The sequence below is a fragment of the Barbus barbus genome, assembly GCF_936440315.1.
Source record: "Barbus barbus genome assembly, chromosome: 6".
Classification (NCBI taxonomy): Eukaryota; Metazoa; Chordata; class Actinopteri; order Cypriniformes; family Cyprinidae; genus Barbus; species Barbus barbus.
The window spans coordinates 9241202-9261045 of NC_136734.1; the positions used below are offsets into that span (position 1 = coordinate 9241202).

The window sequence follows — 19844 nt, forward strand, 5'->3', positions numbered from 1 at the left end:
AGGTGGATCCAGGAACCTTTGGGAAACTCGAACATCTCTCGCGATAATTGCAGTTCTCGCATTTCCCGCTGGCCTTGCAGAATTGTAAACAAACGTGTGATCGTAGTTCCACCAAGGTGGAAATCAGGCCGACACAGTCAATTCCTCGAGTAACCGACACAGATAAATGAGCTGTAATCTTCGAGAAAGCATTTTTAGGAGAAAAATGCCGTGTTACAACGATTTTAGTTGAATCAAAGCGAAGACGCGACCGGGAGACATTAGCTGGAAGACGAACGTTAGCTGGCAGTCGCTTGTACTGTGAGTAAAGAATTACAGATATCTCAACTACAATTTAACTGAGTCCTTACCGTTGTTTAATTTGAATTGTATAATGGGTATAATTTGGGTTTTCGGAAATATTATCTTCCATGAGACACCAGGAATCGGGAAGTAGCTGCCTCCAAGTCGGGGATGATCAATTTCTGATGAATGTTTGTATTTCGTTCATTAGCATAGTCACCAGTGATAGTTGGGGGGTTTTGTTTAGGCCTGTTTTTTGTGTTTGTCTGTGTCAGTAAAGAATTCGCGGTAGAAGTGGGCTTTGTAAAGTCTGTGTATTGTCCGTGCATAGCGATAGCGATAAAGTCTGCTAGTAAATATTACTTGAGGAGAATGGCTACAAAAGTACAATTTTGTTTTACTATTCCCTATAATTATTTAGGGCTTGGCGTTAAAATACGCAAATCATCAGTAATGTCATAACCAATGCGCATTTTTTGCCCTTCATTTTGTAAACAAAAATGTTAGTTCCATGTTTGTGGAGAAATCTAGAATAATGAATAACAAAACAATGCGTTACGCGTTGCAACACACACACAATACATCGAAGTTCCTATGAGAACTTGAAAGTGCCAGTCAACTTATAGAACATGTGGAATTTTTGAAGTACTAAGTTAAGTATCTTAGCTCTTAGTTATTGGCTGGTGACTATAATCTCCAAATGGCCAAATACTAGACTAACCTGTCATGTTGAATTGTATCACTTGACAACATAGACCGACTGAATGTTTACAGTGGCTGAATCATAGCTGGGAAATATGCTTCCTTCCTTGTTGTATTCCGTAGAAACTTGGCTAAAATGCACACACATACTTGTATATGTTGTTTATGGGAACTCTCCACAGGCCAATGGTTTTTATACTGTGTAAACTGTATTTTCTATCATCTTACCCTAAACTAGGGTTGGCCAACATTGGTCCTGAAAAGCCACAGTCCTGCAGAGTTTCACTCCAGCCCAATTCAGGTACACCTGAACCAGCTAATCAAGGTGTTAGGGTTACTAAAGGTGAGTTTTTATCAACGCTGGATCAAAACTGCAGGACTGTCACAGTGGCTCCACAGAAGCAATGTTGGCCACCCCTACCCTAAACCTACCCATCACAAAAAACCACTGGCAATTTTAATAAAAAAAAAAAAAAAACACCACTTAGTATGGTTTTTAAGCCTTTTGTTTTACAAGGATACAGGAAGGGTTGCCATAAACCATGTTATTATAGCCATGCGTCCTCATAACCCTGTATTCAAGAACATGCAAATCAGTTGTTAAGCATAGTGCTTTGCAGTTTAATCTGTTTCTCAGGCTTATATTCTGTTTCTGGAGGAAATTGTTTGCAAAAGTTATTTTTTTCTCCAAAAAACCTCCAATATTTCAAAAAAAAAAAAAGATAATTTTCCATCTTCATTATCACTCTATGTGGAAAACATTCGATTTGAAGGGGCATTACCTTGAAAATGTAATGGAAGTGGAAGTGGAAATAAGCTTGCATTGCTTTGATTGGCTAATTTTATTTATTTCAGTTTCCACTGCCTCCTATACAGCATGTTGTGTGTTTTGATACTTGAGATAGCAAGCGCTGAGATAGAGCTGTGTATGTTTGAAAAAAAACTGAAACAACACAATCATTTGCAATGCAAAACAGTATGAACATAGCGGTTAACATATTTCTTAAAAGAGAACGACAGTAAACGAGTAGCGACACGTTGTGTAAAGTTTAAGTTTAAGTTTAAGTCGTGACGTATTGTCAAGTATGGTGACCCATACTCGAAATTGGTGCTCTGCGTTTAACCCATCCAAGTGCACACACACAGCAGTGAGTAGTGAACAAATGCGCACACACACACCGTGAACACACACCCGGAGCAGTGGGCAGCCATGCTGCAGCGCCCGGGGAGCAATTGGGGGTTCGGTGCCTTGCTCAAGGGCACCTCAGTCGTGGTATTGAGGGTGGAGAGAGCGCTGGACATTAGGCCACGACTTCCCAGATTAAAGTTCTTTGAAAGTTTAACTGAGTCTTTGTGTTAGTTGCTTTGCTTCGCCGTGATGTTATGGCCTGAAGCGCTTGCAGCGTGAGCAGAACGAGAGACTCGCTGGCGTGCGTGTCCTCCTGTTGTTTTCAAAACTCCCACTCCTTCAGGTTGGGTATCCGTTTTTTTGGGTTTAAAGGGTTAATAATAGCAACGGTAACAAACTGTAATAAAATACTCGCATAATAAAAATATTGAACTCTATCAAATATTTCTGCAACACTCAAAAATGACACATTTAGGGCCAGTTTTACTAAGAGAGCACAGTTCCAAAACAACACAGATGGGCGTGGAAATTTCTGCGAGTGATTTACTAAGGGATTAATTCTTCTTTTCATGACCCTTTATAAGTAGGCCAAGACTAGTAGCCTATAAATTGACAATTACAGTTCCTGTTTAGAAAGTCTTGGCATTTGATCTGGCCATGATAATAAGGAACCAACACTTTTCATTTGCAAGTCTACGAAACACGTTGGATGACTAGTCTGAGACACACCTTGTGATGCATGTGTTATCTAGAGTTTTGTTTTTCTTTAAATGAAATTAATTGAATTGAAATGAATGCTCTTGTTGTCGTTACACCAATTTGTTACAGGGAATGTTTATGAAATAAAGCCAATAAAAGTAGATCTTTCAGCTGGTATTAGATCTGTGTTCTGCTTCATAGAGGTTAACACAATTTGGACTAGACAGACTTTTCTCAAGTAGTTTTACTTCCTTTTAGGTTGTTGATGACTCATGTAAACAGCAGTTTCCCAGTTTAGTACCACTCGAAATCGCTGAATGTGCTCAGTTCTTTTTATGGTCAGGGTTAATTATTTATTGGAAAGATGAATTCTTTGACTTGATTTGATGCATTCATATTAAAAGTGGTTCATTTTAAAAGTAATAGTTGACCCAAAAATTAAAATTCTTTCATCAATTACTCACCCTGGAGTTGTTCTGAACACAGAAGAAGATATATTTTTAAGAATGTGGGTAACCAAACAGTTGACGTTAGCCATTGACTTACTTAGTATGAAAAAATAATACTATGGTCAATGGCTGTCATTGACTGTTTGGTTACCCCAATTCTTCAAAATATTTTATAAATATAAAATACTGTTTTAAAATAATATAACAATCATGTTTTACATTTCAGCTGTAAAATTACAGTACTAATATTTATGACTGTTATAATTTCTTTGTTTTTATATTTTATTTTTTTTATTTTGTTGAAAAAAAGTCACATGGACTATTTTAACGATGCTCTTACTATCTTTCTGGGCCTTGAACATGGTTACATTGCTGTCTATGCAGTGTCAGAATGCTCTCGGATTTCATTAAAAATATCTTAATTTGTTTTCCAAAGATAAAGGTCTTAAGGCCTTTCATCATGAATATGGCCTTTGGGCCTTATAAGGCCTTTGAATATACTTCAAACTAAATCAAAGAACGAAATATGACATAATTTTGAACAAAATCAGGCCGAAACAACATTTGAAACAGCTCACCAAAGCAAACTTTCTGGGGGAGTTTGTTTTGGCTCCTAAACACTTTGAGCTACCATTGGTCCATGGCGATTACGTTCGGGAACTCCACCTTCTTTGGCGTGCGATATTTATTTTTTCCCCGGTTCGTTTCTCATTCAACAAAGTTCAGGCAGGAGAACAACATCTCCAAGTCACTAGCAACATAAATACACTGTCGAATAACTGCCACAAACATATCCGCACCTGTACGATCGCTCGCGGGGAAACTTTAAAGATTCAGAGAAAGCATTTAATTCCTAAAAAAAAATTGCAACGAAGCTTGGTGTCGACGGTCCGGAGTTATGCAAAAAACGAAGTAGAGAAACATCAGATACAAGTTTTCCAAAGCCATGAAAAGAATGAAATGAAAGAGTAAATATTTAAGGTAGCAAGTACCAAATACATGCGTTTCAAATAAATGTTACACCATACTGCTGCTGCTACTGTTGTTGTTCTTTAAATAAGATGCATTTAAAAGTAGGGGTGGGCGATATGGGAAAAATATCATATCACGATTTTTTATAGAAATATCCCGATTCACGATTTTTATCCCGATTCTTTGTTAGTTTTACTATTTTGGTTTTACAAGTTGTCTGAGCATTACAGCCAAACTAGAAAGACAAAGATGCATGGCAGATATTTAGGCCAAAGTGGGCGAAGATAAAAAATCTTTGTCATTATTTTATTTTTCTTATTAAAAAATAAGAACAAAGATACACATTACAAATACACATAATATACAAATAAAACAAACAGTGCTTTATTTCCAGGTACAATATGTGTATTTAGCAGAGCATTCAATGAAATTGAATGAACAAATATAAAAATAAAACACTAGAGAGACTGATTCCTAAAGCAACTGTATTAAAGTTTTTCAGTCAAGAATAGTGAGTGATTTTTCTCTTTTGCGTTTTGTTGTTTTGTTAACGTTAAATGAATAGTTCCCCCACAAATTAATATTCTGTCATCTGTCTGTCAATTCTGTCATAATGTTGTATTTTTATATCATCATTTACTCAAAAGTTGTTTTAAACAGGAATGAGTTTCTTTCTTGTGCTGAACATTTATAAATGCTATTTTGAAGAAGGTGGAAAACCAAACAGTTGCTGATCCTCAGTGACTTCCATAGGATTTTTCTTTCCTACTATCAAAGTCAATGTAGACCAGCAACTGTTTGGTTTTCCACTGAGTAAATAATGACAGAAATTAAATTTTAGGGTGAACTATCCCTTTAATGACAGTCGACAGCACGTTTAGTGTCCTGTCCCTTTAAGAGCTGCACGCATCTAATATACAGTACAGGCACGCATCCGTTTCTTTCTTAACTATTTGCTTTCATTTTAGAGAACCAACTCAGTCTGTATGTAAACCTTGTGTGTTTTGACAGTATTAGCGCAAAATATAACTTAGTTGAGTAATCAGGCGCTGTTAGACAGGCGTTTTAGTGCGCGTGCTTCAGGTGTATGCGCTCAGAACAAGTGCACGTCAGACCAGCGCGCGAATTAAACATTTAACCAGCAAGGCTTGTATGCAAATAATGTACTTTTGCGATCGCGAATAAGTGCAGTGTCCTGTCTGAGTAACTCTACCGCTGTATGTCGTGTTGTACAGTATATAGAGACGGCGGCGCCAGAACTGTATTTGACAGAATGTGCGCGGTAGCGCGATACTACGATATTTCTTAAAAAGCAGATCGTGGAGACATTTTTATCGTCCACGATCAAAAATCGTCATATCGCACACCCCTATTTAAAAGGTATGCAATAAATGAAATGCCAAAAGAACATACAATAATAAACCTTTGTTTTTATCAAATTATGACAACACATAAAATATAAAAACGTGTAATAATTTATCCAGTTTAATAAAAGACCTAGAAACACCATCATTGCATCGTTGTTGTGTCCAGCAGCGCAGGGATGTTGGAATGTTCGAAAACAGTATACCGTCGCTCAGCCTTTTCAAACTTCTTTTTGCCCCCAAACGAAGAACGAAAACGAACTTCGTTTGATGTATATTGGGGCCTTTAAGGGTTTGGAACAACATGAGATTAAGTAATTAATGACAGAATTTTTAATTTTGTGTGAACTATCCCTTTAAACTCCGCCCCTCCAAAAAACAAAAACAAATAAAAAACTGCAAGATGATTGCCCCGCCCACATTTCAAAAGCCAATCAACAGCCAACAGATAGAACACCCCATCCCCCCCCCCCACACCCACACAAACACACACACATATTTTTTATTTAATTATTTATTTTTTTCAATCTGCTACACTCGGATGTACGTCGCAATATGAAAGAAAAGATATGTGGCTACTTCTGTTTCATTCGATCTTTAAAAGCTCATTAGTAGGTCACTGCATGTTTATGAAATCATTCATAATTACCGATTTTTTTTGGTGTTAGCACATGACAGATCAGCCATTGCTCAACAGTCTGCAGGCCATATACAAATCCGTTGATAATCATGACTTCATCCTGGGGGGAAAAATGACTAATCATGAGTTATAAAGTGATTCATGTATTGAAGAGATTGAACTGCCTCTTGTATACTTTTGTCTAAATTCTTTTTGAATTGTCACACTGAAAATGTTTGTCATGTTGAAGATTGTAAAATCATGCGTCTGTATGCAGGTCTTGATTGCCCAGGCTAATTCAGGATGGTGTATGTGGGGGCGCAGCTGGGCGTATCGGTGCTAGTCTTATTCTGCACTATTGCGCCGTCTCCTGCTCAGGCATATATATATGCTGTAAGTGTTTGCTTTCAGGTTTTCATTGGTTTTATAGACGTTTTTATGGTACAGTTCATTTGTTGAGTATTTGGTTGCACCAAATCTACCCACTTTACCTTTCAACAATCAATGTAAATTTTATAATGTGAAGCAATTGATTGCTTTATAATGGCTTTATACTGCAGCTGCTAATGGCCTATTTTCTATTCCATGCAGCATTACAGTAACATGACCTCCATGCTGTTTGAGGATCTGCCTGCTCTCTTTGGCCCCCCTCTGCCAAAAGATGGACTCATGGCAATGAATCTCTACTGTTGTACTTGTAGTTTTGGCCAGTAAATAAAGTAACTGCATATGAGTGACTAACTTCTCTCTTTTGTTCTCTCTCTCCCAGGGTGTGCTGGTTGAAGCTCGTCCTCAAAATGCCTGCACACCTATAGATCCTCCTCCGGTTTCTCCCACACCCTCCGATCCTAACAGCACTACAAAATACATTGTCCTTATTCGACGCTACGACTGTAACTTTGAAATCAAGGTTAATGTTCTTGCACAGCTGAAAGATTCTTAAATATGGGCTATAAAAGTTGAAGTGTAAAGTAATATAGTCAACTGACAAGAATATATATACAACTAAAAGCATGTGACAATAGACAATGTCCTCTTGTGAAAAGAAGTACACTTTGGCATGCTTATAAAATACTTGTGACTACTTACTTATGGAAATAATGTACTTTAAAAGAATATACTTAAGTGTGAAGCAAATGTAATGGTTTTGTCCACTTGGTCCATGCTTTCTGACACACTTAAGTAGGACTTAAGTGCATTTTTTTATAGTTTCATTAGTACTTCTATTGTCTTTGAAATATGGTTACTGCCTAATCTACTGACAAGCATTTATGGTAAACTAAAATACTTTAATCTCAGTTGAAACTTGTGTGTCATGCATTTCAATATATTTGTAATTATACATTTCATTTGTAATAATAAAGTCACACACACAATGCAGTTCATTTAAAACATATTAACTTTAAATGTAATGTCAAGTTTAGTATATTAGAAATATTTAGTATGTTAGTCAACACATCAAAATAAGTGTACTTCTTTGAAGCATGATTAAAGATTATTAAAACATAATGATTTGACATTATTACAAAGAGCAATTTTTTAAGAGTAAAGGCTATTGCACACTGAGTCCAAAATTTTCACATGCGTTTTTTCATATCTCCCATCCTTTCCTATCAAAATGCATGCTGCGGATGCAAAAACGCAGAAAATCGAACCTGATTAGAATTTTTTTTTGACGGACTCAATGTGCAGAGACCTTAACTGTGTAAAGAAACGGTCATGAAAGTAAATTTAAATTTACAAAATAAATAAAAAAATTAAATCTCTTAAGATTTCAAGTACACTATGCACATTCAATACAATGAAGGACAGTTCTATTTCATAAGGGTATGTTATCCGCTGTCAAGGCTATCATAATGTTAGTGACTTTGTATGGTCACAGGTATGTTTAATGTACAATGAATAACAGAATATGTGAGCAATATTGTTTTTTTGTTTTGTCTCATAGGTGCTCCATGCACAGCAGGCCGGTTTCAGTGCAGCCATAGTTCACAACATGTACTCTAATTCACTTCTCAGTATGGGATACAGCAATGGTGAGATTGACACACACACATTCTTTTTAGAAATTATGGGAAATAACACCTGTGCACCTTCATAGGTTTGTTGTATATAACTAATCAGAATAGTAAAGTCTAACTGTAAAAACTGAAAACTTTTATCATATTTGCAGTCTAGTCTGATGTCCATTTTGTTTTTGTTTAGACACCATTGCGGAGGAGATCGAGATTCCCTCTGTGTTCACAAGCTACTATGCTTCTCAGATACTGCACAGCTTTATCATACCAGAGAAAGGGTGAGAATAATGTGGTCTGCATACATTCTTACCAGTCATTGGTATACACCTACATTCTCAGAAAAAAGGTAGAAAAGCTGTCACTGAGGCAGTACCTTGTCAAAAGTTACACCTTTGTACCTTATTTACACATAAAGGGTGCATTTTAATACCTCAAAGTTACTTTAAAAGTATATATTAAATTAAAAGACAGATTTTGTACCTTTTTTCTGAGAGTGTACTGCACTATAATTAATATTTTCTATCATTTTAGTATAATACCGGTAGTAAGTGATCACAGCTAAAAAATTGGACATGTGAAATTATGTAGCGACCTAAAATAGTCAACAAATGAAAACAGTCATAAACTGTCATATAGAATTTTCAAATTCTAAAATACAGAACAGTTTACAGAACTACTCACTCAGTTTTTGGTTCTGGTCTTTTTTTTGGATGTTCTTGTAAACAGTACACAGATGCAAACTGCTCACCCTTCGGTGAAAACTCACCTTTTTGAGATCAAAATAGGTCACCTATGAAATTCATGCAAATCAGATGAGAAAGTGTTTTGATGGGGGGGTGGGTACTGTGTTTTCTTTACAGTACCATTAGTACCAATTCAATTCTATACGCGCTTATAGACAACCGCTTTTAAACTCTCCTGTGTGTTTTTGTGTGCATGCTTGGGTTTCGAATTACAGAACCACATGTTTATTTATAACGTGCTTTTGCAGTGTTGAGTATTGTAGCCAATCACAGGCATCTCTTTTGAAAGCAATGGCCAGTCAGAGGTGTTTTCTGTAGGTTAGAATCCGCTCTGAGCTCATTTTTGTTCTACATGCTCTCAGAGCTACCTATTAGAACGGGAGAGAGTGAAAAGCATACACACGGTGTAAATAAGAGATTGTATAGTCATTGATTATATCATTGAGTTTTCATGTGATAAAGCTCAGTCAGTTGCGCTATAAGAGGACCCTTTGCTCAGTTTCTCTACATGATCCATTGACAATTTGAAGAAAATTTTTTTTTTATTTATTTTTTATTTTTTTTGGTCTAATAGGACCAAACGTCCACGTATACTGTTTCAGGAGCGAGTGTAAAAAATGATGGCCGTGAATCCACTAAATTATTCCGCCAGTCATTGCTATAATTGACATTGATAACTGTAGCAATGGACAGAACAAACTATCTGACAAACCGATGTTAAAAATAGACCTGTGCATTAAGTGATGCAGAGTTACATAACTACAGCAGTAACAAGTCTATGTTGACTGAATATATGAAGGGTAGTTAAAGATAACTTAAAACATTCTTTTTTATGTGTCCTTTTTAAGGCAATGTTTAAAAAAAGTAAGATTTTAAATGTAAAATATTAACAAATAAAATATTTATAAATATTTAATGCATTATTATTTAATTGTACTTGCTATACTACTTAAGTACAGTACTAAAATGTGTTATAATAGGCATTTTATAATTAATCCAAAAGCAAGAAGTCAAAACTAGGGAGTGGAAATGGCAACTGAGCTAATGAGAGATCCTCTGCTGCCATCTACTGGATATAATAGTAAATTTATGTAATTGTCATCTTAAAAGTCTTTGTTTTCCTCCAGGATGTTTGGCACATTTTTTCATGTCATCTCAAAAATCATGCACAATTTAAATTTGTGTACAACTCTAATTTCAATCAGAGGTGCATTGTGTTAAACTTGAATTAGGTTATTCAGCTTACCGTCTTTCAGGGCAGTTTGTTATAAAGGTTGTTTTATGTTTTTAAGGTTGTATGCGTAACTTTGTTTGTTGATCCACTTTGCTTTAGGGCTTACGTGATTCTAAAGCCTGAGTTCTCCTTCCCTCTGACCTACTATCTCATCCCCTTCACTGGAGTTGTTGGCATGATCATCATTGTCATGGTCATCGTACTGGTCAGTGCTGCTTTATAAATATCATTCTGGAAGAATCATGCATGAAAGTACAGGTGTCTAGAACAATATTTAATTTTTTCACAAATATTGTAATGATAGTATGATATGCTGTATATTCTTAAACTATGCTGCATGTTATTTTTTTATATATATTTACTTTTAATTAAAAAGCCCCAAGAACTATCATAAAATATGTCCTACTAATACTAATATTAAAATTTTTCTAGCCATATTTAATAGGTCACAGTACATGCAGAATGAGCACCAAAACAAATCTCTAGGTGCTCTCATGAGAACCAGACTGAAAAACGTATGTGCATCCTTGGTAATAATGTTCTGTTTTTAATCGGTCCAGATTGTGCGGTGCATGCAGCACAGGAAGAGACTTCGGAAAAACAGACTCTCCAAAGAACAGCTGAAGAAAATCCCTACTCACAAGTTTGTTAAAGGTGAGCAAGAGACCGTATTAAAGGTTTATTCAGTATTAAATGTTACATAAACTCTATGGACCGCATCTGCATGGATCATAGGTGTCAGAGTCCAGAGTGGGTTCTGATTGTGAGCAAGATTGTTCCACTGGATCATCTAGAACTTTAATAATTGCATGTTTTTGTCAGGCGATAATTATGACGTGTGCGCGATCTGCCTTGATGAATATGAAGAGGGAGATAAGCTGAGAGTGCTGCCCTGTTCCCATGGTAAGTCAGCTGCTCATGCCTGTGTTTGTTTGCAAAGTGTGAACCTTTACACTTCTGTCTAATAATTTAAACACATCTAACATTTGGCTGTTAAAGGTAAAGTGCACATATATTACAAGAAATTACACGTTTTAGCTTTCTGTTTAGTGTGATTTTGAAAAAGCAATCTGAAACATTTAGAGCTGATTGGACCTAATCAGAGACACATTGGAGGTTTCTCACATAAAACCAGGCAGACTGTTTGACAGAAGTAAAATCATTTTTAATGGAAATTAAAAATTTACACAGTCACCCATGAGTTCACCTACATTCAAAGAAATGCAAACAACAGTGAACGACTGCAGGCAAAAGTGCGGATTTCACTCATAAAGTTACATCAGTAATGAGAGCAAAAAGTCATTTTTCTTACCTAGTATATTTATCATATTTTCAGTGCAAATGTTGTCCTACAGAAAGCACTCATATAAATTATACAACTTTGACAATTCTTTGACTAGTCCTAATAAACATTTAATGCTATGTTTCATTGTACTGAATGTAAAATTAGCATTGCCTTGTCTTTTTTTGAGAAAATATGATTCCCAGTGTGCACAGAAGAATCATTTTTAATTTTTTATTACAGAATACTTACATTTTACTTACAGTTACTTACATTTCACTGCTGGTTATACTCTGTATAATTGTGTATGTGACGAATAAAATCTTGAATAAAAAAAGCTGCATTTTGACAATTTTTTATCAAGTGCAGTTTTTTTTATTTTTTTTTAAATGAACAATTTAAGTTATTTATTTCTACTTATTTTAGTAAATATTATGTAAATATAAAGAAACCACTATGCATGTGTTGTTTACTATTTTAACAGGGCTCCAAACTGCGACTAAAATGGTCGCATTTGCGACCAAAAATATTAATTTGCGAGTGAAGTTTTTGCTGAGGTCGCCACTGGCGACTATATATAATTTGCATGAAAGGACTTTTTTCCCGATTGTTTTGCGCTCACATCTTTTGTTATGTTCACGTATTAAACTTACATATGACGATGCGCATCAAAGTTTTACTGAAAAGAGTTTCAAACAGTCCTCGTCTCTGCCGCACACAGTCTGCTGAACGCAGTGAGAGAGACCTGAAAGGGCCTGTTTACACCTGCTCACTTCATGCATTTTCTCTGATCGGATATCTATATGATTTGTTAAAACGTTTCCCCATTTACACTTGGCCACATAAATGTGTCGGATATAAATCCGTTCTTCAATTCCCGCTTCATATGCAAATATAACGGAGTTCACGTCAATGAAAGCAATGGATAATTTTATTAATTATCAGCTCATTTCAATATCAAGAGAGCGCGCGGCATCAGCACTGGAAAGATAGGCTAGTCTCGCTACTTTTAATGAAGAAGATTGTGTGTTGAGCGTCTGCGGCTTACTTTCAGGTTTATTCAGTTTGCGCGTCGCTTGCTGAAGAAATACTCCGCTACTCATCCGCGGTGATGCTTGTTGCATTGCGCTGTCATATCTGACTATAACATGCCATATAGCCTATAAAACGCTCTCACACGTCTATTATTTTAATATTATGGGAGGAGTAAAATTACCATATGTGGTTTCAACAACCAGATGCATTTACACTTGTCCGGTCGATCTTCTTATCGAGATCTTAGTCTATATGCTGTGTTCTGTTAATGCATGGACTTCCTGTTATTTGAAGCGCACTTGCCATCCAGTAATCGCAAAAAGCTTTGTGCTGTCTTACTTTTTAATAAACAAAGTATCAGCTTTAAAATGCTACGAAATTCAAATGATGCGGTTTGGGTGCTCTTTAATGTGGACGACAAGCGCACACTTTGGGTAATATAAACACCAGCACCCCGCGTCCACACGGTCCGTGTATGCGTCCGCATCGCGCGAGCGGAGAGTATCGCACTTAATGCTCAGGCGCGATCTCTTTAGCACCTCAGTTAAAGCAGCAAGTGAACCCATTATATATTTCGATTTACTACTATAGTATGAAATGAACATGATCAAAAGGTAGGCAATAAGAAAGCCTATAGTAGGCTACAACTGTTTTATGTAAAAGCTCATTCAGTGTTTCAAACTGAGGAAATGTATAAAGCTTGTAAACATTGCATTGTAATACATTTACCTCAGAATAACCACTCAGTGTCCATAAACTCATCAGTCAGCTAGAAAAAGAACTATAAAGAGGAGCGTTTTGCTATATTTATGCGCTGTTGCATATTAATATTTTTACTTATTCTGTTGTACATGATTCAACTCCTCCTATAAAATTGCATTTTACTAATGAAGAAAAACAGACTGAATGTGTGAAAGACGTGACAACATTTATAGGATGCACTGCACTCAGTTGCCAAGTGATGCTTATGGTCCATGATATTGGTACAGATTCTGTGTAACGAACAATTCTTTGTGACTGTATATTTCAAGTTGTAAAAGACATTTAATTCACACTTTAAGTGAACCTTAGTCCCCCGGTCGACCTGATCATCTACAAGATGGATTAAAATGCTGATAAAGCCTAGAAAAGATAAGACATAAACACATGACAAAATGATTGAAATGTTAAAATAGGGGGGAAAAATAAAATGATAATAATAAAATAAACCACTTTTATTCTGTGGCACCTAAAAAAATTATTTGGCGCCTAAGTTTTTCTTTTATAGGAGCCAATGGCTCCTTACTCGATTTTTTTGTCTGGAGCCCTGTTTAATATTAAATATATTATAAATATCAGGCCATCCTGCTCTCTAAAATAACGGCTTCAAAGAATTGTCTATGAAACTTGACAAAATTGTCTCTTAATCTCTGTGTGTAAAAATATTCCTGCACATTAAATCACCAAAACAACAACAACAAAATCTCAATGGCTTTTAAAGTTTATGTAAGAAGTGGCATTTCACTGAGCTTGAATTTTAAACCGCAAAGGAAAACTAAATATTATGTCAAATAAATAAAAAATCCATTGGATAAATTGTTGTGCATGTATTATTTACTATCTTCAATTTAAATAGTGCTTTATCATGTAGTCCTTGGGAAAAGTTTGGAAACATGATTTTTTAATGAAGTCTCTTCTGCTCACCGTGGCTACATTTATTTGCTCAAAAATACAGTAAAAACTATTTAAAATGGCTATTTTCTATTTGAATATATTTTAAAATTTCATTTATTTCTATAATGAAAATGCAGAATTTTCTGCATCTTTAATCCAGTTTTCAGTGTTACGTGATCCTTTAGAAGGCATTCTTTATAAAAACTGTTATTTTAATTTGTAATATTTTTGAGCACATAAATGCAGCCTTGGATAGCGTAAGAGACTTGATTAAAAATATTTAAAAAACATAATGTTTCCGTACTTGTGACAAGCACTGTATGTATTGTTATAATAGCATTTTAAAGGAACAAAGAGAGATTTTTATTTTTTTTGTCCCTGTTCAGAATACCTTAACATAGTTATTTTTTGTTCCGTTATTCAGCTTACCACTGCAGGTGTGTGGACCCCTGGCTCACCCAAACTAAGAAAACCTGCCCAGTGTGCAAGCAACGCGTGACCCGTCCCAACCCAGAATACTCCGAGTCTTCAGATTCCGACGGAGAGTCAGGGCCGCACGAGGCTGATGGGGAAGAGGAAGGAGTGAGCAGCGAGGCTGATTCCGAGCGCACGCCTCTCCTTCGGCCCTCCAACCCCGCGTCCCCCACCTCCTCCAGCCCGCCTCCCACTTACGCCTCCACAGTAACGTCAGAGGCAGTCGTCGCTACAGTAACAACCTCTGCACAGTGCTTGTCGCACACACCGCAGCCTGACGTGCCCCTGCTGGGATACGATGAGCACTACTCACCAATAGAGGACTCGGATGAAGGTACTGATGAGGAGGAGGTTCACCCCTCAGATAGCGATACCACAGAGCTTATCGGACGGGGCGCTATGCGAGTCTGAGGGGTCAATTAAAAACCGCTTTGGTTGATATAGGGTGTTTTTTCTCTGTTGTATATCGCAGAGCTCATATTTACACCCCTTATTTTGGCGCACTCCAGTCTTGCTGAGATACGCATCCACCTAGCTAGTGCGATCAACACTACACCGCATATCTGCAACAGTTCACAGTTTCTGACACAAATACATTGTAATCACACAGATATATGTGGTTCACAAAATCTTTTCTACCCTAAAATTTGATCCGTGTCCCAATAGAAGTTAAAAGGAACTTTTTAAAGTGAATGAAACTGTTTCTTAAATCCACCCATAAATAAATAAATTAGAACAGATTATTTACTCACCCTCATGTCATTGCAAACCAATATAAATTTCTTTCTTCCATGAAACACAAAATATGTAGTAGTCCATACACTGTTAAAAAAAAAATAGTTGAGCCAACTTAAAATTTTAAGGCAACCAGCTTCAGATTTTTGAGTTTTCTCAACTTGTTTTAAGTTTATACAACAGAAAGTTGAGAATCTCCTACAAAAATAAGTTGAGACAACTCAAAAAGCTGGTTGCCTTAAAATTTTAAGTTGGCTCAACTTTTTTTGTTTGTTTTTTTTTTTTTACAGTGTATGCAGACCTTCTAGCAATGAGCTGATTAGTTGTGCTTGATTAGGGAGACTTGCAAAATGTTGTTCTACAAGACAACAACAAAAAAATCCACTGGCAAAGCTGTAGACGTGTGAAGCCTGAATATGTGGAAGTACAAATGAGATTTTAAAGTTGCGTTGCAGATAGAAAGTGAATGATGATTGTTCACACACAAAAAAAAATGTCATCAATTACTCACTCTTGTGTCATTCCAAACCCTTAAGACTTCCATTAATCTTTGAACACAAATGAAAAACTTTAAAATATTCTCTCATCTGTTGAAAGTCCATGCAACCAACAATTTAGTGACAACATAAATAAAACCATACAAAAAAGACATCAGAAAAGCAAAATCAGTCAGAATGTAAAATTTAGTTTAATCAAAGTCTTCTGAAGAATTGATTTATATGATGAGCAGACTTAATTCAGGCTTTTTCTTATATATCCACAACACACACAAAGAAAACATCAAAATATGGTAAACTCAACTGTACTCGTATGGCGCATATGAACAAACCTCATTGATTCTTTTGTGTCAAGCAAGTATAATTAAGTTTCCTTTTACCATATTTTGATGGGCTCATTTATCTTAAATTTATGAGAATATTTGAGTTTGTGAATAAAAGCCTAAATGAAACCAGTTTGTAATATTAGTCTCTTCAGAAGACTAAACTGATCAATTCATATGGATTGACCTTTTTAAGAATTTTTTGAAACTCGAAGCTTTGGGTCAGTATACATTCAATGGTGGGACAGAAATCTGTCAAGTTTCATTAAAAATATCTTCATTTTTGAAGCTGACTGAAAGTCTTATAGATTTAGAATGGCATGATAGTGAGTGAATGATAACAATTTCAATTTTTAGTTGAACTATCCCTTTAAATTCTGCTTTGTTCCTTTGCACAAAGCGGTCATATGACTTCACGAGAGCTAGACTATAGCACATGAATCATATGGATTCATTTAATGGTGATTGATTGTCATTTTGGGAGCTTGGTCAGCTTCCTTATTCTACAAAATTTCCCCATTTGTGTTTCACTTAGAAAAAAAACTCAAAACGATGGTGAGTAAATAGTAACAGAAGTCTCAAACTTTTGGGTGGACTATTTCTTATTGTCACCATTTATGTGCAATACGGACAGGTTGCCAGTTTGTAAATTAGTCATTTTATTTTTATACCACAGAGGCCACACAAAAATGATTGCAGACTTCTGAATTAGCGTTTTTGAAAACTAACTTGTTTTATGTTATTTTTAGTAAATACCTGCATAAATCAACCTGTTTAAGCGGTCAAACAATACCATTCCTACAGGATTTACATTCGGTGGTTTGAATTTGTTTGGGTTATTACAACAACAAAAAATCCTTTATAATCTGTCTCTTTTTTTTAAATAGGAACCAGTTCCTTGTTTCTCTCTTTCTACATCATATAATGGCATTATTCTCTCTCATATTGATATACAAAGGTTGCAGTTAAAAGTTTTATTATCCTTATTGATGCAAGCTGTAAAGCTGAATGGACAAACAGTCTTATTCTTTGTTTAATATAGATATTTGCAATATAAACTCTAGCTGCTGTTTGAAATTAAAATTGACTTTGATCATAGCTGACAGTGTATTAACTTAATAGCAATGTTCATAACCTTTTACTGTCCTGTTTGCATCTCAGATGAATAAGAAACTGTGTTGTCTGTACTAAACAAACCTGTGCCTCCTTCAGATTTTCATTTGTAAATGTAACGCTGTCCGTTTCTTCCTTTTAAATCTCTAATCAGTCAATCGAATGTCCTGTGTCTGTTTTTCTTTCCCAAGTTGAATTCTTATTGTGGCTTCAGTTCACAGTCTTTGACATAACTGACATGGCAATCACAAATTGAAAGTCTATAAGACAAAACATTCAGTTCTGTTTGTCTCAAATTGAAAATATAAAACAAATAACACTGTAATGCTGTTCCCTGGGACTGAGACCAAAAGCTTGTATTATTATTTTATAATAGGCTATTTTCTAAAAAAAATAAAACTCGCATCAGAAATCTCCACTTTAGCAGCACTTACATACACCAGACCTGTGTTTTATTTCTGTCTATATTCTAAAGGTTTTCTTGTTTTTTTTATCATTCACCTGTTTTATATAACACTTTATTGCTAAAACATAATGAAAATTCGTAAGGAGTCAGTTTTTTTTTTTTTTTTCTGAATTATGGAGTGATTAAAAAGAGTTAATTGTAGAACAACTATTTGGGATATTTAATTGTATATTATTTCCTGTGGTTAAAGTGAATGGGTTCTTTACTGGACAATGAAATACACATACTATGACATCATTTAACCCATGCTGTAAAGTGGCTTTGTAGGTTTGCGGAAGCATCAATATATACTAAATGATTTATTAATTATCTATACATCTTAATTTTACGTTGAACAGACTGTGGTAAATAACTGGATTTTCACAACAATTTCTACAATGATTTTCTTTGGATAAATATAAACTACTTGAACTCATTTAAAAACAACAAAGTTTAAATTACATGTAACCATATTATAATAAATATGTTTTAGTGTTTGAAATCATAGACTTATTTATTTTTCAAAATAAATTTAAGAATTTTATAGCAAAATATACGTGCATATGTGTATATATATATAATAATCTGTGCCAGTGGCATATACTCATTAGAAAAATAGTTTACTTTGAGATATATTCAAAGACTATTGCTCTTGTTCTCATGGTGTCGGTAATAATTGGTAATTAATTATTCATAATGAGAAAAATCATATTCAGTAGCATTATTATTTTTATAAGTGTTACCACTCACAAAATACGTGTTTCAAATGAAAACCTTAAAAACAGCACATTTATCTTGTATAAAAGTATTCAATCGTTGTTGTAATTATTCACAAATTTGTATGCTCATAAGGGTTTAGCTGACCAAAAAAAAAAGGTTAACACAATTGTAAACAAGCTAATAATTAATTAATACACACTATAGAAAGGTCACTACATGTCAGTATGGCTCCTTTTGTGTTTTTCACTACTACGTTAGACGTGGTTTGTTCGTGAAGCCAAGCCAACTTGTTGCTCGTCCTTCTCCAGCTATCACTGTTGCCCCATATTGTGCCTTTTATAAAGCTTAAACCGACCAAGCTTTTCTTCTGATTTTTGCCATGACTTATAATCAACTACTGAGATGAACTCAAGTCAGTTTTCCTAAGTTCACGCAGTTGTCCTTGAATTACCACAGCTTCATCACATTAAGGTTTTACAAAAAACGTAGGAAGCAAAAAGTGCTTAAATGTTTTTCTGTTTTATATAATCCACATTTTGCTTGAAAAGTGTCTTACTAAAATAAAAGCATCTAATGCCAGTGCCACATAGATGAAGACGCCATTGTGTTACACCACATGTTTTGAAATAGAAGTGTGTGGAAAAAGTATATCCCTACATTTTTCACGGTATCAAATGCCTAAAATCGAAATAAATTTTCAACATTAAAGAACATCATTAAAAGGAAAGATCACACCTTTTATAAACATCAATACACTGCCTGGTTGGTCATAAATTTGAATTACATGGCACCAATATAGAAGTAGAAGTAGGCTGGTGAGTTTAATGATGCTGGAAAGAAATGTTAAAATCCACAATTTCTCCAAGAACCGTTCTCGTTTGGGGATGAAGTCTCCAGAAACCACACAGTGCCATCAAAGGATCTACAGGCAGACTGTGGTCAATTTGAGTTCATAAAGGACAAAGTGTTCGCTCTCGAATGGCCAAGTCCAGTATTCCAGTTTGCAACATTGTAGGGGAGACTTGAAGTGAATCATACAAGAAACCGTACATCACAGTTAATGGTTAATTCCCTTACAATCAATAGCTTTACAATATTCCCTGTTTTCAAAATCAAAGTTATATTGTTTATAGGAGTATTAACATATTTGTGAAAGGTTGTTCATTGCACCAAGCTGTGGTTGTTGACATGTTAACATTTCGTTCTGCCCTACATTTGAATGACATTGAAATATTGATCTGGACTTCTGTGCGATTATGAAGAGGAGGAGTCAGAGATCCAGTATGTGCAAACATCACAGCTATTACTGCAGGGGAAAATATAAAACAACAGTGAGTGAATCAAGTAAACACTAAG

General features: G+C 35.3%; 1 protein-coding gene across 2 annotated transcripts; it reads left to right on the top strand.

Moving 5' to 3' along the window:
* Nucleotides 1-42: 42 nt before the first annotated feature.
* rnf167 (ring finger protein 167) lies at nucleotides 43-17486 on the top strand. Of its 2 annotated transcripts, XM_079418268.1 has the most exons (11): nucleotides 61-300; nucleotides 1223-1327; nucleotides 6494-6609; nucleotides 6808-6888; nucleotides 6986-7126; nucleotides 8165-8252; nucleotides 8422-8512; nucleotides 10311-10416; nucleotides 10772-10865; nucleotides 11034-11114; nucleotides 14606-17486. In XM_079418268.1, the coding sequence occupies exons 3-11, from the start codon at nucleotides 6520-6522 to the stop codon at nucleotides 15064-15066; spliced, it is 1233 nt and encodes a 410-aa protein (XP_079274394.1). In that variant the 5' UTR covers nucleotides 61-300; nucleotides 1223-1327; nucleotides 6494-6519; the 3' UTR covers nucleotides 15067-17486. The 2 variants fall into 2 exon arrangements, with proteins under 2 accessions (XP_079274393.1, XP_079274394.1); XM_079418267.1 differs by lacking the exon at nucleotides 1223-1327 and having other exon boundaries at nucleotides 43-300.
* Nucleotides 17487-19844: the final 2358 nt, after the last annotated feature.